At 35.6% G+C, this 25,004-nt stretch overlaps 4 protein-coding genes and 1 long non-coding RNA gene across 7 annotated transcripts in view; 2 read left to right on the top strand and 3 right to left on the bottom strand.

Annotated features, from left to right (window-relative positions):
• On the bottom strand, positions 4,699 to 6,344 carry LOC104732023. Of its 3 annotated transcripts, XR_758712.2 has the most exons (6): positions 5,902 to 6,344; positions 5,719 to 5,824; positions 5,378 to 5,474; positions 5,204 to 5,269; positions 4,973 to 5,026; positions 4,699 to 4,893 (listed from the first exon to the last, which is right to left on the bottom strand). It is a non-coding gene; the product is annotated as an uncharacterized LOC104732023 (long non-coding RNA). The 3 variants fall into 3 exon arrangements; XR_002034533.1 differs by having other exon boundaries at positions 5,378 to 5,824; XR_002034534.1 differs by having other exon boundaries at positions 5,378 to 5,798.
• On the top strand, positions 8,481 to 15,449 carry LOC104732022 (L-arabinokinase). Its single transcript, XM_010451547.2, has 29 exons — positions 8,481 to 8,898; positions 9,020 to 9,127; positions 9,211 to 9,279; positions 9,381 to 9,464; positions 9,574 to 9,650; positions 9,875 to 9,941; positions 10,077 to 10,134; positions 10,238 to 10,305; positions 10,386 to 10,448; positions 10,622 to 10,675; positions 10,773 to 10,875; positions 10,960 to 11,069; positions 11,163 to 11,282; positions 11,403 to 11,459; positions 11,613 to 11,788; positions 11,863 to 12,031; positions 12,320 to 12,403; positions 12,517 to 12,642; positions 12,775 to 12,905; positions 12,975 to 13,056; positions 13,296 to 13,383; positions 13,481 to 13,524; positions 13,603 to 13,698; positions 13,833 to 13,909; positions 14,099 to 14,299; positions 14,409 to 14,574; positions 14,713 to 14,784; positions 14,888 to 15,088; positions 15,197 to 15,449. Exons 1-29 carry the CDS (start codon positions 8,794 to 8,796, stop codon positions 15,308 to 15,310), a joined length of 2,970 nt encoding a protein of 989 aa, XP_010449849.1. The 5' UTR covers positions 8,481 to 8,793; the 3' UTR covers positions 15,311 to 15,449.
• Positions 16,755 to 17,816, top strand: LOC104732021 (proline-rich antigen homolog). The gene has a single exon (XM_010451546.2). It carries the CDS (start codon positions 16,976 to 16,978, stop codon positions 17,477 to 17,479), a length of 504 nt encoding a protein of 167 aa, XP_010449848.1. The 5' UTR covers positions 16,755 to 16,975; the 3' UTR covers positions 17,480 to 17,816.
• On the bottom strand, positions 20,436 to 21,997 carry LOC104732020 (GATA transcription factor 17-like). The gene is made up of 3 exons (XM_010451545.1): positions 21,781 to 21,997; positions 21,522 to 21,692; positions 20,436 to 21,081 (listed from the first exon to the last, which is right to left on the bottom strand). Exons 2-3 carry the CDS (start codon positions 21,690 to 21,692, stop codon positions 20,695 to 20,697), a joined length of 558 nt encoding a protein of 185 aa, XP_010449847.1. The 5' UTR covers positions 21,781 to 21,997; the 3' UTR covers positions 20,436 to 20,694.
• The window catches only part of LOC104732019 (importin subunit alpha-2), a 4,766-nt gene continuing 2,404 nt past the window's right edge, over positions 22,643 to 25,004 (bottom strand). The window contains exons 8-11 of the mRNA XM_010451544.2: positions 24,105 to 24,233; positions 23,831 to 23,958; positions 23,347 to 23,721; positions 22,643 to 23,195 (exon numbers count right to left, since the gene is read on the bottom strand). Coding sequence (XP_010449846.1) covers positions 23,349 to 23,721; positions 23,831 to 23,958; positions 24,105 to 24,233 — 630 coding nt within the window. The 3' untranslated portion in view covers positions 22,643 to 23,195; positions 23,347 to 23,348. The remainder of the gene's footprint in view (positions 23,196 to 23,346; positions 23,722 to 23,830; positions 23,959 to 24,104; positions 24,234 to 25,004) is intronic.

Raw genomic sequence — 25,004 nt, 5'->3', positions numbered from 1 at the left:
ACACACTCCCATGGGTCGAATCCACGTCCTCAGATTTTCATAACGTAGGACATAACCAATTGATCCCGTAACATTACGCAGATATATCACACAATTTTATCCTTATAAAGCGAAAAGATATCTAAGTCCCAATTAAAAAACCAAAATCAATTTTAGTGTAACCAAATAATTTTATTTTATTTTCTCAAAAGTTTTTAATATGAACAGATGTATTAAAGTAGATGTAATCTAAAAAATTTAGATCAATTAATTCATTAAAAAATGAATTAATTAATCTAATTTATTAGATTAATCTAATTAATCTAATTTTTTTAGATTAATTAATTCATTAAAAAAAATTAACATTTTTTAATCTAAAAATTTTGATTAATTAATTTAGAAAAAATTAATCTAAAAAAATTAATTAATCTAAAAAATTTAATCAATCTAAAAATTTCGATTAATTAATTCATATTTTTAATTTAAATTTTTTAGATTACGTCTACTTTAATACATCTGTTTATATTAAAAACTTTTGAGAAAATAAAATAAAATTATTTGGTTACACTAAAATTGATTTTGGTTTTTTAATTGGGACTTAGATGGTATTGATTGGTAAACACACACAAAGTATTACAAATGGTACAACTTTGAATTTTTACCAATCACAAAAACTTTACCAAAAACTTTATTAAAAGCTTTACTCTCAGCTTTTTTGTACAACTTTCACGTACAGCTCTTTCTTACAGCTTTGCACTATTCCGTAACAGCTTACAGCTTCAGCTTACAGCTTTTCTGTACAGCTTTGACTACGTTACCAATCAGACCCGATATCTTTTCGCTTTATAAGGATAAAATTGTGTGATATATCCGAGCAATGTTGTTGGATCAATTGGTTATGTCCTATGCTATTAAAATCTGAGGACGCGGGTTTGACCCCCAGGGGTGTGTATTTCCCACATTTTTTCCGATTTGGATGCTACCTTAGGTTTATAAGAATATAATTGTATCATATTATTGAGTGTTGTTGTGGGATCAATTGGTTAAGTCCAATGCTGGAAATGTTTGAGTTCAAGGGTTCGAATCTCCCTAGAGTGTGGAATGTCCACAATATTTTTGCAAGGAAAACGTATCAAAACGGCATCGTTTTGCATTTGCGATTGCACGTCAATACACACGTGGATTCTGAGTCAGCATCTCTAACGGTTGACTTAAATCTGTTAACGTGGACTTTGTAATTGACTCGATTTTATGAGTACAGGTATGAAATTAGAAATGTATTAGGGTACATGTCTAAATTGGCTCTCCTTGTTTGTACAGGCAACAATTCGCACTTTTGTGATGTGTACGGGTATGAAATGGCCCTTTTCCCCTGGAAGTGGATATGGCGCTCACTAAGCAAGATGGCAGTCAGGGCGTTCCAGAGACAAAGCCTACATCATAGTGTGTCAAAGACACTTCACGAATACAATGGAAAATTTAACATTAGTTACTATCAAAAGATTTTTTGAAGTTAGAAAAGAGTCTATAGTTTCATTGGTTGTCGAAGCAAGCCATTTTGAGATAGATAAAAGACGTGAACATGTTCTCTCCACACATAAGGAGGGCAGAGTCGAGGTTCTTTATATTGTGGAGGAGATTGGACGCAAGGTTATCTCCCAAATGGAGGAAGGTCGAGGAGGTTGGATGCAAGGTTATCTCCCCAAGGGAGGAAGGTGGAGTCAAGGTTCTCTCCATGGTGGAGGAGGCTGGACACAAGGTTCTCTCCATGGGGAAAAAGGGCGGAGCCAAGGTTCTCTCCATGGTTGGTCATACACTATTGTGATGATACATCATTGATTAGTATACTATGTAATATATTTTTCATTCGAAATGTTTTTTGAGCCAACAATTTTAGTAATTAAAAAAACTATGCAAAAGTGAAAATAAAAAGACATATAATAGTTGGCTTAATGTGTTTATACAGACATTTTTTAGATGGTGGTAAAGAATATATTTGTAACATACAATATATTTAGGTGTAAAAAATACGCTTTTAATGGTAACATACATAAAAGATTTATAAATAGATATAGATCGGTATATAATAGCAAAAATAAAATTTATAAAGAACATACAATAAATTTTAATATATTTTTGTTAAATTTAATTCTATTTACAAAACTTTAAACCCGCACATCGGGCGGGTCCTTATCTAGTTTTTTATAAAAAAAATCCTGTAAAAAAACCATAAATGAATTCAATTTATTTTGGAGGATTTTCAAAAATACCCCTTTTTCTATGTCACTTTTTAAAAATACCCTTTCATGGTGTCCATTTTCAAAAATACCCATTTTTAATATTTAAAGTGACAAAATTATAAACCCTAAATCCTAAATACTAAACCCTATCCTTTAAAAACTATACCCTAAATGTAAATTGGGAACCCAAACCTAAAAAAGCAAATACTAAAAATTAATTTAACATAGTATAACCAATGTTCAAGAAAGCGCTAGACGGTGTCTAGGCGGACACCTTGCGCCTAGCGCCTAGAACACTTAATCGGGGCCTAGACAATTTTTAAGCGGGCTAGGCGGTTTAGCAGAAATCCTTTTATATATAGAATTATTATATAATGTTTAAATAAATAATTTATATAAATAAAAATCCTAAAATCTGTCAAATAAAAAATAAAATATGAATCAAAAGTTCACTCCAAAGTCCAAACTCTAATAACGTCAAATAAAAAACTAAACGTATGCAATTTTAATAATAAAATGAAGCTTCTAGTCACACCTCTCTTCATCTTATCCATCAAAAGGATGATCATCATCTGACTCAAACTCAAAATCTACTTCTTCCTCATAATCAGACTCATCAAGCTCTCTAGCCAAATCATAATCTTTAGATGTGTCTCCCATAGTTTCAGAAGTATCTCCTAGTTCCACATCATTTTCTTCAACGATCCAATCTTGAGCATGAATAGCACAATCAGCAAGTAGGACGTCCACTTTCTTCTCTTTTTGTTTTTTTCGTTTGGCCAACAACCTCATATTAAATTGGACGTAGACAAGATTATTCAAACGTTGTGTATCAAGTCTGTTTCGTTTTTTGGACTGTGCATTAAACGAAACAATCTCATATTAAACGAAACAACCTCATATTAACTAGTCATATTAAATCTGACTAGTTAGACACAAATCTAAAAAATTTGTTAAGTTAAGAAAGAAATAGTATATGTAGTTCCAATTACCCCTTCAAAAGTACTCTAATTACGTTCACATCCCGATGAGCTTGTTGTCAAAGACAAAATCTTTCTTGCCATTGTTTGTAGCTTAGGAACCTCAACTCCATAGAAGCTCCACCATTGAACTAAAATATATATTTTATTTACTAAACAATTATGGAAAAGATTGAAAAACTGAATAAAATAAATACAAGAGTTCTTAGAGAGCAAACCAGGATCATAATTTTCATCGTTTTTGGAACATCCTTTCATGGCTGTAGGATGCCCGAAGTTTCCCTCTTTTTTGGTATACTTTGCAAGTTCAGTGTTGATGACAAATGTTTGAGAATCAAGATCATTTGGATAAAACGCATCAACACACTTGAAAGTAGCACTAATGACATCCCGATCAAACTGGATAGTTGAATCCTTATAAAACTAATAAAGATTTAAGAGATATCCCATCCAATGAAGAGGACTATCAAGTCGACCTTTACTTTTCTGCCCAATGATATCAAGTATGGGTTTGTAGTTCTTCTCAATATCTAAGACTTTGCATATCTCCTTCTTTGATTCTTCCAACTCTCCATGTAGAAATCCCATTGTTGGCTTCAAATCTCCATCAGCTAATCTAAGTACTTTAACCAAGGGTGCAAAGACTTTGATACACATTTCCACACCATCCCAAAATTCCATATTTGTTGTTGTATGATATGCTGTGAGTCCTTTGGAATCTTTTGCCCATTTACATGTGTCCCATTCGGTGCTAGCAAACATCATCTTTAAATGTTGTTTCTTCTCTAGCAAACTTTGCAAAGTAAGGAAGGCTGATGCGAATCTAGTTACTCCAGGCCTCACAATGTCTCTGCTCTTTGTAAACTTCCTCATCAAAGATAAAGTCTTATGGTGAGCATAAATAAAAATTGTAAATGTCTTAGCCCTGTCAATCGTTTCCTTGAACAAAGGAAGCTTAGCAATGCTTTCTACCATCAGATTTATTGTATGAGTAGCACAAGAAGTCCAAAATATTGTTGGCTTCACCTCCTTTAATAACTTAGCAGCAGCCATATTGTTAGTGTCATTATCAGTTACCACTTGAACTACTTGATTTTCACCCACTTTCTCAATGCACTCATTGACATACTCAAAAATATATTGACCCGTATGGCACTACAACAAATATTGACATTGTTAGCGTGAGAAAACTGCTATCATAGATATTACATAGCGTTATCGTAAATGTTGTGACATCGGCAGCCATGGTAGACCCCCCACATACAATAGCGTTTTTGACATGCTATAATAAATACCTACATACGATAGCATTTTCATATTATAGCATTCGATTACTGCTATAATACATTTTATGGTAACACAAAATTAGTGTTATTTTTTTGGTATATAAATTTTATAATTTGTATATTTGAATCCTATTTTGCAGAATTTATTTAATTAGATATATATATATATATAATATTTTTATTTCATAAAATCACCAACATACATAAAATTATTATTACATTAACAAAATGAAGTCTTACATAACATAAAGTCTTACATAAAAATCTTAATTAAAATAAACTAACATCACCAAAAAATAGAGACAAACTTCTAAGTTCTAGAACATATACATGTAACTCAGATGATGATTAACCTCAGATGCTTCTTTGGACAAAGTATCGTTGTTGTTGCAGTTCATTCACCACCACCTGAATCAACCAAAGCAATTAGAAACAAACAAATTATCTATCAACCAAAATGAATGGAAGATGATAGAGTTTAACAAACCATTCCATTAGGTAGAGATCCTGATTCTGATGATTCATGAATTATTTCAAGCAGCTGAAATAATACATAAAAAGTTAGAATGACAAGCAAGATTATTAGGGTACCAAGGCAAAGGCTTGATAGCCTCCAGTTCACCACTCTCTATAGCCTAGGTAGAAGGCAAAGAATTCAACATTTGAGAATTGTACAAAATGATACAAAAACAAAAGCAAGAGTCAATGTATTATTTACCTCATCCTGAAGAGATTTCATGAAATCATTCTCCAACTTGAGTCGAAGATCATCGCAAATTAACCACTAAAGAATCACATAATAAACAGAGATCCAACCAAATTAAAAAGTCAAAAACTTAAACCATGAATGAAACTGTTAAACGGTTCAAGGATGTAGATAAACAAAGCATACATAAGCAATTGGAAATAACTCTGAAAGCAGCAGACAATGGCTTAAGAAGGATCTCCATTAACGAATCCCACTCTTCTGCTTTCACTATCCTTTGCTCCTTACACACCACAACAAGAAAGAACAATACACAATGTTGTTTAGAAACCAAAAACTTGTCCTAAATCCTAATCCGTGAGAACAAATTCAAACTTCCTAAGAAATTTATCTTTGCAAACCTAAATATTGCAGAATTCAATCCAATGGATAACACTTATATATGTTGTAACAAGTCAGATCATGTTCTAGTTGACATAAAATAAATATGTCAACAATAAGATGTTAACTAAGATAAGAGTAAGAACCAAGACTCTTTCTTTCTCCCTCCGCCAATTTTATCGAACCCAGACTCCTCTCTTCGTCTCTCTCTCTGGCTTCATAATCGCTATATCGTGGGATACAAAATCAGATCTGAAGATTTAAAATAACAAACACAATATTAATTTGTAATTGAAATCGATTCTGGTTCGAAATTGCATATAAGTAACCTGAGTCCTCTTTGCAATAGCTCGGACGGCGAGTAAACTCAGACTCAACTCAGGATGAAGGAGATTTGAGTTCAAATAATACCAAATCGGAGAAATTTCTGAGTACAGGTGAAGGAAAAATAATTATAGTGTTTAATGGTGATGTGGTCGAAGGTTATGAGCCGAGAAGGAGGAGAAAAGAAATAGAAGACGATGAGAAGAGGTTGAAGAAGATCTGGGTTTGATTCTGGGCTGGTCATCGACGTAGACAATAGGAAGATCAGATCTGATTTTTTTTTTTTTATTGCCTATGGGTTTAAGTTTTGGAGATAGAGAAAGGGGATTAGGGTTGAAGGAGAGAGCGTGAAAAAAGTATTGAGAGATAGATGTAGAGACTAGAGAAAGAGGAAAAGGCGTTTTTCTGAATTATTTGGCTAAGTGTTGGCGGACTATGGGATTTTAGATTCCCGCTTAGAAATTTTTTGGCTTAGCATTTATTAAATGCTATCATATCACGTCTAAAATTACAAACTTATCTTCAATAGCAATTGAGTAAATCGAGCTATCTTCATGTGCTATTAATGTAGGTTTTTTTTGTAGTGTGGGCATCTTCAGAACAATCTTTAGAGGAGAGAAACATTGTACCTTCTTTGGAGTTTATACACAAATTCATGATGCTTCTTCTTTTCCTATCTGACCAAGAATCTGTCATGACAGAGCATCCACTCTGCTTCCACTCATCTTCTTGTGCTTTCATTATACCACTCACTCTACCAACCTCTTCTTTTAACAAAGGCTCTCTCAATTGATATTGACTAGGCGGAGTGACACCAGGTCCAAATTGTCCAGCAGCTTCAAGCATTCTCTTAAAATCATCATTTGCAATGGCATTAAAAAAATGGCAAAAATGAAAATGTTCAAAAAAAAGAAGTATTTTTGTAAAAAACGAATAGCTAAAAGTAATTAACAGTATCTAGTTTGAGAAAAATTATATCTAAAATAATGCATACCGATTGTATTTGTTAGGTAATGTTGGTGCGGGATTCAGCACCCCCGATATACCAAACTAAACCAGAAATATTATTTGACTATTTAGCCGGGAATCCGGTTAAGGACCCGATTAGGTCATTTGAAGTCAATTCGGACGAAGTGAAGTCTTGGAGAGGAAGAAACCGACCTCTACTTCGGCACGGCGGCCGACTCGAGTAATAAGGCAGTTTTCCATATTCTACTTTGTCTGATAAGGAAAGTTAATATATTATGCAATCTATGTACATGTATAAATGAGGGGAGACTTCTCCATTGTAAGGCATCCACAATTGAATACAATCATTGAGTTCTCTTCTTATTCTTAGCAATTAAAACCCTAGTTTCTTCGAGATCTATTCCCTTTCTTCTAATTTCGGAGCTTAGATCTATTATCTAGAGAGATTACTTTATTGAATTTGTTTCCTCCTTTAAACAAATTTATTGTGGAAACCTAGTTTCTACAGGTAAAATTGAGATTTGATCGTAAACAAAACTTGTTTGATTGTGATATTTTTGAGGGGTTGCAGCCAAAGGAGTCAACGAGTCATCATCACATTTTGTGTAAAAACAACTTTAAAACAAATACGAAGGCCCAATATAAACGAAAAAGCCCAAAACCGAAATAATACGTAAACTTCTGGCTACATCACTTTTGAGTTAGTAACCAACTAACAAGTAAACTAATAGAGACATCCGTTAAGGGTTTGCTCGTCTTAAGCTTAACTAAGAAGACCTCTTTTTTCGGACAAACAACTAAGAAGACCAAAGAGGCAAAAGAGACATATCTTCACAGCCAAATTAAATCATGAAATACCAATAATTAAATGATCTCCAAAATATTTCAGTGTTTAAGTTATAATCCTCCGACCAAACAAGTACTTCCTAGTATTGTACTGTCTTGCTTGATATATTTCCCGGAAACTCTCTTGCTGGCTGCTGCCTGCACACAAATGATTCGTTCAACACAGGACTGTGCATTATTTCGTTAATAAACTTTAAATAAAGAAATAAATAATGGATAAGATAAATGAGACTATATATGTTGATTGATTGGTACAAGCTAATTAAGTGATCTGTTTTTTTTGTTATTTGGCATGGTTAGTCACAGATATCATATGCAGCGTCAGAAAGGTAAAAAGGTAATGACGATGGACCTTATCTGCTAGCAACCGCTACTCCTACAAGTTGGTAGTAAATTCTAACCTTTTGCTATAATAAAACTTCGGCTACAAAGTCATAATAATGCAGATCTTTTTTTTACTATATTTAGAACCGAAATTATTATATTACAACGATGTAAAACAATAACAAACTATGTTGAGAACTACTAACTTATATAAGTAGAGTAACCAGGATGAGATCGATCATGTTGATATCTATTTTATTTGAGGATAAGATCAATTGTAGTTATACGTCCATATCGGCAAAAAACTCCTCTATTTGTGTTTTTTTCCTTTCTTCTTGTTCTCCTACAGAGTTTAGATAAGAGAGAAAACACACCATACTTTTTCAAATCCTACTTTGCAATTTTTAGTTGATATATAGTGTTTGGAATTTATATCTATTTTTATCCATAAATAAAATATTTTAGACACGAAATCCGTTTTATCTTTTTCTCTCGAATTGCGAGAGAGGATTACGTAACCACCCTTCCTTCTTCCTATCAAACTAAAATTTTTATTTATTTATAACGATTTTAAGGAGGACAAAATCTGTAAATTAATTTCGTGTTTAATTTTGAGATTTTATGAACAAAATTACAAAACTGGGAGATTGATTTATTTAGACTCTCTTCTTCTTCTTCCCTTGCAATTCGCATCGCATCAGTCCAGTAATCGGATCGTGTCCTCTCAGAGATTTACCCGAAGAAGAAGAAGAAGAAGAATGAGGATTGATGAGAACGAAGGTGTCTCTGCTTCTAGCAAGCACTTAGTCTTCGCTTACTACGTCACTGGTCATGGCTTCGGTCACGCTACTCGCGTCGTCGAGGTTCTCTTCTTCTCCCTTCCCACTCTCTGTCTCTCTGCATCTCTGGTTCATGTGTTCTGTTTTCTTTTCCATCGTTCGATCGTTCGCTTGTGGGTTAATTTTGGTGGCATTTCGTTTACAGGTCGCCCGTCACTTGATCGCGGCGGGGCATGATGTTCATGTCGTCACCGGAGCGCCTGATTTCGTCTTCACATCCGAAATCCAGTCCCCGAGACTCAAAATTCGAAAGGTGGCCATGATTTTTACTTGCTTTTGTCAATTGGTTTACTCGGATCAAAGATATATATGGAATTGTTGTGTGTTGTCTTTAAGGTTCTTTTGGATTGTGGTGCTGTCCAAGCTGATGCATTGACCGTTGATCGTCTTGCCTCGTTAGAAAAGGTCTTAATTGATAATTTCATCATATGATTCAATGACCATGTTGGTCTTCCCTTTTGAATGTATTTTAACATTTTGGATGCTGGGTGTGTGTGTTTAATTAGTATGTCGAAACAGCTGTTGTTCCTCGAGCTGAAATTTTGAAAACAGAAGTGGAGTGGCTTCATTCTATCAAAGCTGATTTTGTGGTACTTTTTTTTTGGTTCATAGAAGAATCTCTGCACTTTTATCAGAGACTTTTGCTTTCTTACTCCCATCATTTTCATACAAAGATAAAAACTTTTGTTAAAAAAACAGGTGTCTGATGTTGTCCCTGTCGCATGCCGTGCAGCGGCTGATGCTGGGATACGATCTGTCTGTGTTACCAATTTCAGGTGACATTTTTGTGCTCTAGTATCCATTTTTGTGTGTCTTGTTTTGCCTGAGTTCTTCTACTTGTTTCAGTCCTTGTTCACGGCCTGTAACTCTGTCTCTACCATTCAAAATCTCCAGTTTTTGTTATAAGTTTTCACCTCCCCCATTTTTAAAGGCCCATAGTTATAGTAAAAAATGTTCAGTTTATTTAAATTTTATTACTTTATGTTTATGTTACTTTTAGCTGGGATTTTATCTATGCTGAGTACGTGATGGCTGCTGGATATCACCATCGCTCCATCGTTTGGCAGGTATAATTCTCTCTACAAGTTGTACATTTTTTATTGGCTTGTAAGAGGTGATAAGTACTCTAATTATTGGCACGTAAGTTGTAGTTATTACTGAATTTACGAAGTTGTTGTTAATACTTTTCTTCCCTGACATAGATAGCTGAAGATTATTCTCATTGCGAGTTCCTTATTCGCCTCCCAGGATATTGTCCAAGTATGTAGCGTTTTTAATTTCAGTTTTGCTAGTTTTAGTATGTTTCATTTCTTCTAGTGTATTCTGCTCATCTGCCTTAACTTTATTTCCTGTTATCTTGTAGTGCCTGCGTTTCGTGATGTCATAGATGTACCGTTAGTTGTGAGGAGACTTCACAAAACTCGCAAGGAGGTCTGTCAGCAACATTTCATTGACCTTGTATTTCAGTGGCACAAATTATCCAAATAACATCTAATGTACCTTTTGATCAGGTGAGGAAAGAACTCGGCATTGCTGAAGATGTGAATGTTGTCATACTCAATTTTGGCGGACAGGTATGGCTGACTGTTCTTCCATTTGAAAGTTTCATGAATTTTTTTGAATTTCTCCAAACTAATGCTCGGATCTTATAGAAAGCTCATTGGTCATGTCTGCGTATTCCTTATTTTGGCCTACTCAAAAGACCAAATTCTCATTTGCAGCTATGTTGTCTTTTTCAAATGTGCAGCCCTCAGGGTGGAACTTGAAGGAAACATCACTACCGACTGGCTGGCTGTGTCTGGTATCTCATAACATTTACCCTGCGTCCGTTTTATGTATAGTTACTCTCAAGTTGAGGATTCTATGCTGTTGATTAAACTTGTCAATACTTTGTTCAGGTTTGTGGCGCATCTGAGACCCTGGAGCTTCCACCAAATTTTGTAAAGCTTGCTAAGGATGCTTATACGCCTGATATTATAGCTGCATCTGACTGTATGCTTGGTTAGTATGTTACCTGCTTAAGTAGTAGTCAATGAAATCAAATGGCTAGTGGCGTTTCAATAATACTTTTGTCCATGGTTTCAGGGAAAATTGGTTATGGCACTGTCAGTGAAGCCTTATCGTACAAGGTGCCGTTTGTCTTTGTACGCAGAGATTACTTCAATGAAGAACCTTTTCTCAGAAATATGCTCGAGGTTCAACCAAATCCTTATTTAATGTTGATTTTTTTCCTCCTTAATTACCTCAGTTTAAAGAGTTCAGACTCTCTGGTCAAACTTCTTCTGCAGTTTTATCAGTGTGGTGTTGAGATGATCAGGAGAGACCTATTAATGGGCCAATGGAAGCCATATCTTGAACGTGCAGTTAGCTTGAAACCTTGCTACGAAGGTGGCATCAATGGTGGTGAGGTAGATGCTCCATCTTGTTTTCATTTATCTCTTAATATGTAAGATTCTTGAAATTGTGTTAATCCCTTGCCTGAAAATGTGTTAACTAACTTCTTTTTTTGCATACTGGTGCAATTATAGATTGCAGCTCACATTTTACAGGAGACAGCCATTGGAAGACATTGTGCATCCGATAAGGTAAATCTCATATTGTATAACATGAACAATCGATATTTTATAAGATTTCCGAAATATTGTGCCATCAAAAGTACCTTGTGTGTGTGTGATCATTCCATATTTTATCAGAAATCTTCTTTCAATAAATATGTTGGAGTTTTCTGTATGTTACAGTTAAGTGGTGCAAGAAGATTACGTGATGCCATAATCCTAGGGTATCAGCTACAGAGGGTCCCTGGAAGGGACATAGCTATTCCCGAGTGGTATTCAAGGGCTGAAAATGAACTAGGTCAATCTGCTGGATCATCACCTACTGTTCAAGCGAACGAGAACAACTCATTGGTGGAGTCGTAAGTATTGTTTTTGTCACTCTAGGTATTTTCTAATTTTGTGTTTCTTCCTTATCCCTTCACTTATCTTGCAGGTGCACCGATGATTTTGATATCCTTCAAGGTGATGTTCAAGGTCTTTCAGATACATGGGCATTTCTTAAGAGTTTAGCCATGCTAGATGATTTTCATGATTCTGCAAAGAGTACGGAGAAGAAAACCATGCGTGAACGAAAAGCTGCTGGTGGGCTCTTCAATTGGGAGGTAATATATTTTTCTTGTAGCCCCTATAAGCATTCTACTAAAAAGAAATAGAAGAATGTTAATGGCCTTGGTTCATGCCTAAATGCCTTGCAAAAATAAACTTGCAATGCCTCCAAAAGGATGGTTTTATTGCAAGTGTTTTTGTAAGTCACAGTTAGATGGTGGCATCATTTCTTTTAATTGGTGCAAGCGTCTTTCGTAAGGAACAATCTTGCTATCAGGCTAAGTTAGCCTCTTATAACTCTGATTTTAGTTGTTATATGTTGAGAAATCTTAGTGCTTTTGCAGGAAGAAATATTTGTTGCCAGAGCACCTGGAAGATTAGATGTGATGGGTGGAATTGCTGACTATTCAGGAAGCCTTGTCCTGCAGGTCAAAATTCTGTACTATTGGTTTTGCGGGTCACTTGTGTCTAATCCTTTTTATCGTTTGATATCTACTGATTGACTACAACAGTTATCTTATCCATATTCTCACAACTTCAGATGCCAATAAGGGAAGCTTGCCATGTAGCTGTTCAAAGAAACCATCCTGGAAAACATAGACTGTGGAAACATGCGCAAGCCCGACAGCAAGCTAAGGGACAAGTACCAACACCAGTTCTGCAAATTGTAAGTATGAGTATTTTAAAGGAAGTCCCTGTATCCACATTATGGGCTTGCTTAAATAGTGAACTGGATTGTCCTAGCTTAAGATTTTTCCTTGTGGTCCTGCTGAGATTGCCTTGAACCTTTGTGTTGTAGGTCTCATATGGATCAGAGATCAGCAATCGTGCTCCTACTTTTGATATGGATTTGTCTGACTTTATGGATGGAGATGAACCAATTTCTTATGAAAAAGCAAGGAAGTTCTTTGCTCAGGATCCAGCACAAAAGTGAGTCTTTCCTCTTTTGCTTGAACTACTTTGATATTTCTTTATTAACAAGGTTGTATAAACTTCCAGGTGGGCAGCATATGTTGCTGGGACAATCTTGGTATTGATGATAGAACTTGGTGTGCGTTTTGAGGATAGCCTCAGCTTCCTGGTGCGGATTTTTCCATTCTTTTGTTAAAATTTATCATCCCTTGCTGCAGATTCCCTCCTGATACAGTTTTGTTTCTTTGTGATTTTTAGTTTTGTTGGTAAAATTTGTTTGCCCTATTATTTGTTCTGATGTACATACTTAAGTTTAACATGTTCTAGGAGTGGCATTATCAAAACAGTAAAGGAATAAATGCAATTGAAGATGCATGTCAAGAGTTTACTGATTATTTGTTTTCTTAGGTTTCTTCTGCTGTGCCTGAAGGTAAAGGTGTCTCTTCATCTGCTGCTGTGGAGGTGGCAAGCATGTCGGCAATAGCTGCTGCCCATGGTAATTCACTTTAATGTGTCGTCATAAATGAGAATTTTATGATTACGACCATTGGTGGAAAAACTCGGAAATTTTATTGTTTGATATAAATATGCAGGACTGAGTATCGATCCGCGAGATCTTGCTATACTCTGCCAAAAGGTTTCATGTTAAGCATTAGCTCCTTTCCTAACGTTGTGCAATGTTTTGGTTTTCTAAATTTCTTCTGTTGCCTGCTAGGTGGAGAATCACATTGTTGGAGCTCCATGTGGTGTTATGGATCAGATGACTTCATCCTGTGGGGAAGCCAACAAACTGTTGGCCATGATCTGCCAAGTAGGTCTTAGTAACGCCTAAGCTAGAAGTAAAAAATATCATGATTTTTTTTTTTGTAGCACATATGACATCTCCTTTTTCTTTTTGGAGATAAAATGATCTGATCTACTCCTTTTCAAAAAACAATCATGTAGCCTGCAGAAGTAGTTGGGCTTGTTGAGATTCCCAACCATGTCAGATTTTGGGGAATTGATTCCGGAATTCGACACAGGTAATGTTTACTGTCGTTTCTGTTTTTCTCTCCATTGTTATGCCTATAATGCTGTACTCACTTAATACCTTTTTACTTCACTAGATAAACATCTTACTTTGTCCTTTTTTACTCAAATAGATTTTGGATTCCGTTACGCTTTCATGTTTTATCACTCAATGCATCTCATTAATTGGCTTCATCTTGCAGCGTTGGAGGTGCAGACTATGGGTCAGTCAGAGTTGGTGCCTACATGGGGAGAAAGATGATAAAGTCAATGGCATCTTCTATTCTGTCACAATCAGTGTCAAGTGCTAATGGAGGCAACTCGGATGAACTAGAGGATGAAGGGATTGACTTACTTGAGATGGAAGCTTCATTAGACTACTTGTGCAACTTGTCGCCTCACAGGTTAGAATAGAAGTGGTTGAAACCATCCATGTTCTCAGTAAAAGCATTTTGTAATTCACACACCAGCATTATATCAGGCTAATCCTCGTCGCTCTGGTTACTGTTGCAGATATGAAGCCCGTTATGCAGATAAGGTTCCAGATACCATGCTGGGTCAGACATTCATTGAGGAATACTTGGATCACGATGATCCAGTCACAGTGATTGATGGAAAGCGGTCTTACAGTGTTAGAGCTCCAGCCAGACACCCTATATACGAAAACTTCCGGGTCAAGGTCCGTTTCTTTTGATATATAACAGCCTACATAAAAAATCTTCTCATCTTGTGTTTTTGAATCCTTTTCTGGTTGGTTAATAATATCTATGCTTTAGCCTACATAATCCATACGAATGTGAAATGCTTCTTGTTGTAGACTTTTAAAGCTCTATTGACTTCTGCAACATCAGAGGAGCAACTTACTGCTCTTGGGGGACTTCTTTATCAGGTATTATTACTTCAAACTACCAAATTTTGTTTAGTCTGAATGTGAAATGAATTTCAGACAAAGACTTGTTAATGCTCTTTTACTATACGTTTTTTTGGTTCAGTGTCACTATAGCTACAGCGCTTGCGGGCTAGGATCGGATGGAACCAACCGGCTGGTGCAGTTAGTACAAGGGATGCAGCATAACAAGTCTAAATCCGAGGATGGAACTTTGTATGGAGCCAAAATCACGGGCGGAGGCTCAGGTGGAACTGTCTGCGTCATAGGCCGTAACTCATTGCGCAGCAGCCAACAAATTCTCGAGGTATGTATACTATATATATACACCACCTCTAGATTCCACCAAGTGATTAGTAAGGAACTTAGTTATATACATATAAAAGGCCTAATGGTGTTGGTTGTAAATGTTCAGATTCAGCAGAGATACAAAGCTGCGACAGGGTATTTGCCACTGATATTCGAAGGTTCATCACCTGGAGCTGGCAAGTTTGGTTACCTCCGAATCCGACGTCGTATCTCTCTCTGATTCCATTCAACTTGTCCTTAATTTGATAAACTTATTTATTTATTCCTTATGCTACGTTTCATTGAATCTCACAAATAAGTAGGTCGTCGTTGTTCTCCACTTTCAAAATAATAATAATGATAATTATCTTCGTTTGTTTAGATAAATGATATATAATATATACACAAACGTTATTTTAAACAAATACTATCTTATCTTATGCAAACGAGTACAATTACTCTTCACTTTCACTTCTGTTAATCTGAAATGTGTTCAATGTGTTTGCATACATACAGTAGTTCTCTATTTACTTCAAGATTTATGTGTGTGTGTGTAACTGAGTAAGCAGTAAATACGCTTAAAGCAAGTGGAAGGGTGGGGCTTGGGGGAAGGTTCCGGGTAGTAGTAGACTAGTAGTATCACACACAGTACCCGAGATGCTTATTAATTATTGCTCATCTCATGTGCCTTTAATTGCTTTACATACCCTTTTTTTTTTTTCCCTCTGCCTTTATTTGAAAAAGTTAGGAAATTCCTATTTCAAAAGATGCAAGTAGTGAGTGTCTCGTTGATAATTTATTAGTCTCGTTTACAAGCTTCAAATCTGACGAATCATTAACTCACAAAATGAAGTCCGAAGGAGTAAACATAAATCGTGATCTCGTTTCTTTAATCTCGTTTCTTTACAAGAAACATTTAAAAAGGATAGAGAGATCCGAACAAATATGAAAAAGGCACACTTAAACTTAAAGAGTTACTACTGATAAACGAGCCGACATGCACGTGCCCTCGCGTTCTCATCGGATCCTATGAGCCTTCTTTCATCTAACCGTCATCATTTGTCCACGTGCTCTGCACTCACCCCGTTTCATCATTTGGAAAATGACTACATAGTTCAATAAAACCCACCCACGTACCGTGCAAAAACAAAAAAAAAATACGATCGAAATATCATACGTACAATGTTACGACGATACGAACCATCCAAATATTTGTATACACATGCAGTACGTAATTACGCAACTAGGCTTTTGTAGTTTTATAAACAAGATTTTCTTTAATACTAGAAAATAGTATTCCAACATTGTGTAAGTGAAATCGAGATCAATTATTTTGATGTCACAATGTAATAGTATATATGTGGCTTCCGTCAAATCACATAGTATTATAGATTATATATATCGAAGCTTTCAGATTTTCAAACTTCAGTAAAAGTGGTATTGGTTTACATTGACTACTGTTTTTACTTTTTATTATGTACTTCTAAATACCAAATATATATTAACCTTAATTTTTCTCTATAGTTTGGATCTTTCCGTGACTTTTAAGCGATAAATTAATGGAGTTCACACGTTATAAAAACTATGCATGTGATTTTGTGTATACATATATATATATTTATATGTATATATATATTTACATATAGTTTAATTTGAAAATTTGTAAATGACGTATATATTTATAAAGTTTTTTTGGTTACAAATGGTGAGAAATAAAAGATAGTGTTGGGACACAATCTAACACGTTCCACTGATTCACTCTAAAAAGAGTCACCAAACAAAAACACTTGTGCTTAGCTTCATACTTCTTTCTTTGTCCTCTTCCCTTCTTTCTTCTTTCTTCTTCCTTCTTCCTCAAATTCACTCAGATTCTCTCACCAGACACAAACTCCAGATTCATCCGACAATGAAAACTTTCAGAACATTCCATCTTTTTCTTTTTCTCTTCTTCACATTCATCACTACTACACTGACGTCACCATCTCAGATCGCAGACTGTACAATGTGCACTTCTTGTGACAACCCTTGTCAACCAACCCCTTCTCCTCCACCGCCTTCAAACCCATCTCCGCCGCCTCCATCTCCCACCACCACAGTCTGTCCTCCACCTCCTAGCTCCAGCGGTAGTAGTGGTGGTGGTGGCGGTCCATACTACTACTACCCACCTCCTTCTCAATCAGGCTCTTACCGTCCACCACCATCTTCCTCCGGCGGTGGCTACGTCTATCCACCCCCTAAAAGCGGAGGAAACTACCCTTTCACTCCTCCTCCAAACCCTATCGTTCCGTACTTTCCGTTTTACTACTACAACCCTCCGCCGCAATCTGTTATGTCCGGATCCGATGCAAGAAACAGATTCACTTACGGATTTACTTTTGTCTTAATCTTCACTTGTTTTTTGTTACAATAATATAGCAATACCCCCGATTAATAAGAAGAAGATGATATGTAGAGGAAGTCGAAGTAGCTTATATTAGTATCACAAGATTTTCCTCAGATCCTTGCAGAGAAGAAGAAGAAGAAGGTAGAGATTGAAGGCTATGCATGAGAGAGATCTTCACACTACAATATTGAAACGATTACATTATTGTTTCTTCTATATTTTTACTACTTTTTTTTGTTTTGCTTTGTACAAGTAGAAATCATATATAAATGTACTACTACTACTTCTATCTTTTAACAAATTTTGTGTTTAGTGAATGTAACTCTTTCGTTACAATAATAATGATAATAAATATTTTGAATAATTGGGTTTCAATTTATTTTCTGAACTTAAAATATTCCAATCTCAACAAACTAGCTGACGCAATAGTTTGGTTTAAAAGGACAAAATAAAAAGCATCATTTTCTTATATATTAGTATAGATATAAAATAGCTGTCGTATAACATTAACTATATCATACAAGGTAGAGATGTCAATTGGTCTCTAAAACCATGGGCTGTCCGGTCCAAATTAATTTGGACTGGTTTTGGTTATTACCAAATTTAAAACGGTCAAATGGGCCTAAAACCAATTTAGTCCATTTATATATTGTCTAAACTAGTTTGGATGTGGGCTGTCCAATAATCCTAAAAAATTAGGGTTTTTACTATTTGGGGGATTTTTTTTTTTTTTTTTCGCCGCTTCTCTCTTTCTTCGTGTATTTATGAGTATTATAAGTGTATTATGAGTGTATTATGAGTGTATTATGAATTTATAAATCTTTAGCTTTATAATTATGAGTTTATAAACCTTTAGCTTTATAATTATGAGTTTATGAGATTATGAATTTTGCTTCAATCTGCAACCAATGGACAGACCAATTGGTCATGGTCCTATTTGGTTTGGACATATTTGGGTGCGGGTGTATTTGGGTCTTGACACATAAATGACCATAAATTGTATGTGCCCAAATAGACATGCCCATTTGGTTATGGACAGACCAATTTACAACCCTAATACAAGGTTACATATTACTTCATGACTATAATAAAGACGAAACTTTGAAGATATGATGTAGAGGAAGAGGATCATGAGCCACACACACACAGAGGTAGTGAGTAAATGAGTAGTGTGAATAAACCCAGTCGAGGCTATATTTTGGTCCTACTTTCTTTTTTGATATAGGGAAAAGCCCAAAACTGCTATAGGTGTGCTTTTGGGCCTACACGCTCGTCGACGTCGAGCATCCGATGTTGTTAAGTTGATGTTTCAGTTTTACGACAACATTAATTATGTTTTGTTCTAAAAACCAGTGTAACATATTCCGACAACGAAATTTGGTGGATTAGAGCGATTGAAACAAAGATAATAAATGTGTTACTAAATAAATGATCAGAAACGGAAATATAAACATAATGCTTTTTGTCCTATCTTGGTTTTCTTTTTTGGGTTTAAATTGTCCTATCTTGGTTGCTATCACTCTTTTGGAGTCAGACCAGAGATTTGAGTTAGGTTTAGTTGATTGTATCACCAATGGCTACTGTTGAGTTAGGTTTCTTTCACACAATTTGGACACGACTCAAATCTAATTAAGCGAACTCATCCAATATTGAACTACATAAAATTAAGCGAACTCATCGAATACTAAACTTTCGTTAATATGAATCTAATCGCACTAAAACGCCAACAACTAACTATTTTCAAAATTTATTGGAGACGACTTGAAGGACCTTCTACATGTACAAGAGACTCCTGAAGATAAATCATTACATGCTCAAGCTGTCCAAATATATAAAGAACTTCACATTTCCCTTACTTTACCAAAAATCAAGCAATAAAGATCATATCAATCAAGTCTTCTATTGGTTAATTTCTCATTTAAGTTTATTTCTTTTCTTAATCATTGTTTTAAGCGAGGTAGGTAACAAACCTATAGAAAACTTAAATTTTAGTGTTTGTAAAACACACATGTACATATTTCGTTAAATCAGAAACTCCTTTTTAAGTTTGTCTTATTTTAATTTGAAACTCCTTTTAACTTTACTTGGAGAATCTCTTAGCTTGGTTAACATTAATTAGGATCAATGTCTTTTGTGTAGATTCACTAAACTCCCAAAGAAACCTTGTAATCTTTTGTTACAAAACTTTAATCTATCAAAAATTCTCAAAACTCTTTAGTAACATATCTTGTGAACACATCATACACATGGATTCGCGGATTCTAGTCTTACAATCATTATTGTCTTTCAACATGTTCACATTGGTGGTCTATTTGCATGCAAGTGTACACAGAATCCTCTAGTTGATAGTATACTACTTGATAGTGGTTTAACGCCTCTTCATTATCATAAATTTTTCCGTAGCCGCAAAATTTTAATCTAGAAATGCTATTGACTATGAGAAACATGAAAGTTGTATAAAATTCGATTTTAGAGTTTTTGGGAGCCAGAAAAATGTTTTATATAACTTTTTTTATATATTGTATTGTAGAAAAAGAAAATAGTGGGACATAGAAATCGAAAAAAGAATCGCAAGAAAATGAGAAGAGAGGCGCAATTGTCTCAATCACCGACTCTTTATTTTATTTTAGGTTCTAATCAAAATCTGATTTTTTTATATTCATTTCATTCAACGAAAAGCCCAAAAGACATCATGAGCTGTTTATAGCTGTCTTTGGTTCTGAGATCACGCGCTTCTAGATCGCGTGAACAACAGCTGTAATTTATTTTGGGGTAAAGGTTATTAACAAAATGTTTATATTCACATCATTCTAATATAAGTATAACTTGTTGACAAAGAAGAAAAATCATGATAATTAGTGACAAAAATATCCTTAATTTCACATTTTTAGAACTAAAAAGAACATTAAGGTACTTTTTAAAGTAGAAAATTGAAAAGATTATGCGCGAGAGATATAGAGATTACATATCTCAATTCAACAGCTTTTGTAGAAATTAACGGTAGTAACTAGTAGTAATCAACTAGACAAAGAGTTTAAACGAATAATTAAATTAGTAAGATGCATATTATAACATTAGCTTACCTAAAAACAATATCGACTGAATTACATATACTATGTGATATAATTAGGATTAATAAAACCTCTTCTCTTCATCATTTCCCTACTAATAACTTATTTTCCCCTAAATCTCTTCTCCCTCAAACCATTCAGACCAAAAAAAAAGGAGTTAAGAAACTAATCTTAACCACAAGAAAGAGCCATGAGAAGTACTGCGGCTCGTTCCTCTTCACCAAGTTTCCTCCATAGCCTCTTCTTCTCCACCGCCGATCTCTTCATCGCCGGAACTTTAAACCCGAAATCCAAAAATCTACTAACCCTTTTCACATTCTTCTTGCTGCTGTTGCTGTTGTTGTTGTTGGTGTTGTTACTGCTACTGTAATTCTCAGCATCTGTTTTGATGATCCTAGCCTTGACGTTTCCTGGTTCACCTTTGCCGATCTTGACATTTCGATTCTCAAGGTTGAGATTGTTACTAGTTTTGTTCTTGATCCTGTTATCCTCTTGTCTAATTCCAAGAGCTGCTTGTCTCTTCTTCCTGCTCTTGATCCCACACGCATTGCACAATGACTGCAAACAAAGTAAAAACCATGATCAGACCAGAGAGAACAAGCAGATCTAAAGTTAAAGAGCATATGACGGCGGCATCATCATAAGCAGTGTTGAACAAAAACTTAACCTAATACTAATTGTTTACAATTAACCTCTGATCAAACAGGTCATAATATATCAAACACAGAATCAAAAAAAAAAAAAAATACGGATCATCTAGCTATGTTCTTCTTCTATGATCTTTAGACTAACACAATCCTTACCTACCTAAATAATGCTACCTACTACATGATCACATCAATGCGCAAAAACCCACTAGCAAAAAGAGCTAAGAACAAAAGATTAACCAACATTTGAGTGTACTTTTAAGGTACCTATTAGACTAGATCTAACAAATGAGACCTCAAAGATTTGATTTTTAGGGTTTCAAAAACAGAGAGATCATGATCAATACTTACTTTAGGTCCAGCAGGGCCACCACGCCAAAGAGGAGTCCTGCTAGTTCCACAATCAACGCAAGTCTTCTTCGTATCACCTCCGCTTCCACTGCTACTACAGTTCCCGTTGTCTACATCGGACGAATCTCCCGCCGATTCGAGCTTCGTCTTTGTTTCTTCCGTCATTGACATCTACAACACAAAACTCACTAGTTTAGTAAACGTGATCAACAACTACAAGTAAGTAAAAATAAGGATCAAAATGATCAAGTAAACTCACATTGATCCACGAGAAGCAAAGGTTGAGAATGATAGAAACCCTCTCTTCAAGCTTAAGCTTAAGCTTAAGAAACAGAGGAAATGAGAGAATGAGAGAGCGATCAGAGACCTCGGATGGCTCTGTGAAGCGTAGAGAGACAGAGAGAGAGAGAGAGAGTGAAGATGATGATAAGGAAGAGAGAGAGAGACGCCGCAGAGGAGTAACGGATAAAACAAACGGAGAGGCTTTTTATAATAAAGGAGGAGGCGGGGACTAATAAACCCTAGATTTCTATTTCTTATTTACTCTTTTACCCTCGAGCGGGCCTTTTTATTACTCTCTGACCACCCGCCAAAAAAACATAAAACAACCACAAACTGAAAAAAAAGAAGAGGGAAACTCTTTTTTACAGCTTTGTTACTTACCAAATGAAATGAAGTAATAACAACAATCCAAGGAGGGATTTTTAATATCTATCTTCTTGGTACCAAAATTTGAATTTTTTTCAAAAGCTGGCGCACAAATTGTTACTTGAATTGCTTGTTTCTGTTTTAGTAGTTCGATTGTATGCCACGTTGTGTTTCTTAAATTGGGCTTAGAGCATGCATGCACTTTTTTTTACTCTCTGTCTTTTAGATATTTTTGTGTGAACTTTTCACAATTTATCCAGAATTATGAGAATGTTTTAAAAAAAAATTCAAAAATTGTTGTTATGTTTTTAAATCAACACTCTTTAAACCTTTTTTTTTCTGCGGGGAAATCCATCTCTTCAAATTTGTGTAATCGATTTTGTGTATCGAGATATTTTTTGGTTCAAGGTTACCTACGCACTAAAACATTAAGATGTCTTTTTATAATTGAAAACCCTACTTGAAATTGACGATAACCATTAATAGCATCGATTTATGGACATATGTTTTTAATATGGATACGCGTGCAAATGCAGACCATAGCCCAAAATGACCTGGACCGCACTAAAACAGATTAAAAAAAACAAATAAAAGAGACAAACCAATTGGGCTTTTATGTCACCCACAAGACCAAATGAAGTTTGACCAACTTTTTTATGTTTGACTTTGCAGTGTTGTGTAGTACAAAATGTAACAAAACCCAGAGAGGACACACATTTCTTCTCATCACACTTTTTAAAAAACTTATATAAACCCTTCTCCCAAATTTCCCCTTATATAAAAATAAATTACCCTTTGATGACTCCTACCCAACTCCCCCCCACAACAAAGCTTATTTCATGACTCAAACCCACCAACCACTGACACGGAATCTGACCAGACCAGACCAGACCAGGCCAGACTTAAGGCACCCCCATCTGACTTTTACACAGAAGACCAGACTCTCTAATCAGACCCTTTTCAACCAGTGCCCCCCAGACTCTTTAATAAGCTGCTTCGACTCTTCAGACTCATCATGCTCAGCTCCTGTTGAAACAAAACCAGACTCACAGATTTTACACAAGCAAGACACAAAGCCACAGATTTACTTTACTCTGGCTTCCTAGTCTAGGCTTCAAATGCTCAGACATCTGGACAGGACTAAATAGTTCCCAAGTTATGAGTTTTCTTTTTTTACCTTCACTTGAAGTTGAATCCACCTGGTGGTATGGCTGCATCAGTACCTCCAAACTGGAAGCCTTGTGCAGCGGCATCACCTGGTGGTAAAGTTTCATCCTCCTCTTCCAACCAGTATGTTTCAAGAATCTTCACTGCCTTTTCATAGATTTCGCTGTTGTCATGACTCTGCAGATTCTCAATCTTTTCTAATCCCTCAGCATCATCGATCAACTGTGCATAAAAGTTTACATCCCCGGTATTTCCTGTGACCTTTTCAGCTTCCCCGACTTTCAGTATGTTCTCCAATCCTTCCAGACATACAGTGATGATCCTTGGATCAGGGCACACCAAAAGATCACACAGTGGTTTCACAACTCCCTGTTCCACCATGTACCTTAAAACACAAAAGGAAAGAATATAACTGACCATTCGAAAGAGAGCAAGCAAAGATTTCAAAGGTGGTGAGATCAAGAAAAGATGGGCCTAATATCGGATAATCTTACTTGATTTGGTCAGGAGAACCACCCGAAGTGGCATTTGATACTGCCCATGCAGCTTCTTTCTTTATATCAAACTCCGCATTTTGAAGCAGATTGACAAGAGGGCAAATCAAACCAGCTTCACATACAGCCTGCATTACCAAAAGAATATTTATCGAGCATAAAACACACACAACAACTTTTTTCAAACAACAAAAGGCTTCTGAAACATGGGATCGCTCGACAGTATTAGAAACTGACAAGCTGAACAAAAACAACAATTTCAGAAAATGTTCACCTGAATTTGGTCCCTGTTTCCAGCAGTGATATTTGAGATTGTCCAGCAAGCTTCCTTCTTTATGCTCTTCTTATGATTGTGAGTCAGAAGGCTCAAAAGGCTAAGGAGTGCACCATGACTAATTACACACTGCAAAAAAAAAAAATTCATCAGCTCAAAACCAACCAAAGAAGAAAGAGATATAAGTGAGAAATAGTAAACGTTTGAGATTTTTTGATAGCATTTTACATCTAGAGGAGAATTGCCTTATATTAGTCTATGACTATCCACAAGGGACATTAGGCATCATAGAAATAACTAGGGTAACTATGGAAAACAAAATCTACGAATAAACGACAAATCCCATTCCAGATATCACCTAAAATTCGCAGGGCAATCAAAAGCTACTTAATAACTTATGACAACCAAATGTCATATCAACAAGTTCAGATTCAGCTTTCTAAGCCATTGGTGTTTCATTATTCCCATCAACATTGGACTATGTATCCTGGATAATAGGAATGAACAACACTGTAGAAGAACAAACATACCTGTGTTTGCAGATCATCTCCAGTGACAATGTTACCAATAGTACGAAGCGCAGGAATAAGCACAGATGGTGATGGGTGCCTACAACAAAATAAAATTTGATAATATTCATTAACAGTTAACACATAACATTCATTATACAAACAAACAAACAATGAACTCTTGGGACTTGAAACTCACTGGAGAAGCTCGACGAGTCGAGGAACAACACCTGCTTCAATGACGGATTGGATCTTGTCATTTGTGCCATCGGAAAGGTAAGAGAGAGCCCAGCACGCATCCGTTAACACTTCCTCATCAGTCGAATGAATCAGGCGTTCAAGAGCTGGAAGTGCTGGACGGACCTGTTATTAAGAGATCACAGATATTAAA

This window comes from Camelina sativa, chromosome 12, assembly GCF_000633955.1.
Source record: "Camelina sativa cultivar DH55 chromosome 12, Cs, whole genome shotgun sequence".
Classification (NCBI taxonomy): Eukaryota; Viridiplantae; Streptophyta; class Magnoliopsida; order Brassicales; family Brassicaceae; genus Camelina; species Camelina sativa.
This window is presented reverse-complemented; position numbering and strand designations above follow the sequence as displayed.

Bases quoted from the DNA above. Each gene is read 5' to 3' on its own strand.
- LOC104732020 (XM_010451545.1), bottom strand. From the start codon at position 21,692: ATGTCAATGACGGAAGAAACAAAGACGAAGCTCGAATCGGCGGGAGAT. The intron at 21,082-21,521 runs GTAAGTATTGAT...CTTTGTTTGCAG, and splicing joins GTGGCCCTGCTGGACCTAAA to TCATTGTGCAATGCGTGTGG.
- LOC104732022 (XM_010451547.2), top strand. From the start codon at position 8,794: ATGAGGATTGATGAGAACGAAGGTGTCTCTGCTTCTAGCAAGCACTTA. The intron at 13,699-13,832 runs GTAGGTCTTAGT...ACAATCATGTAG, and splicing joins TGTTGGCCATGATCTGCCAA to CCTGCAGAAGTAGTTGGGCT. The intron at 14,300-14,408 runs GTTAGAATAGAA...TTACTGTTGCAG, and splicing joins TGCAACTTGTCGCCTCACAG to ATATGAAGCCCGTTATGCAG.
- LOC104732021 (XM_010451546.2), top strand. From the start codon at position 16,976: ATGAAAACTTTCAGAACATTCCATCTTTTTCTTTTTCTCTTCTTCACA.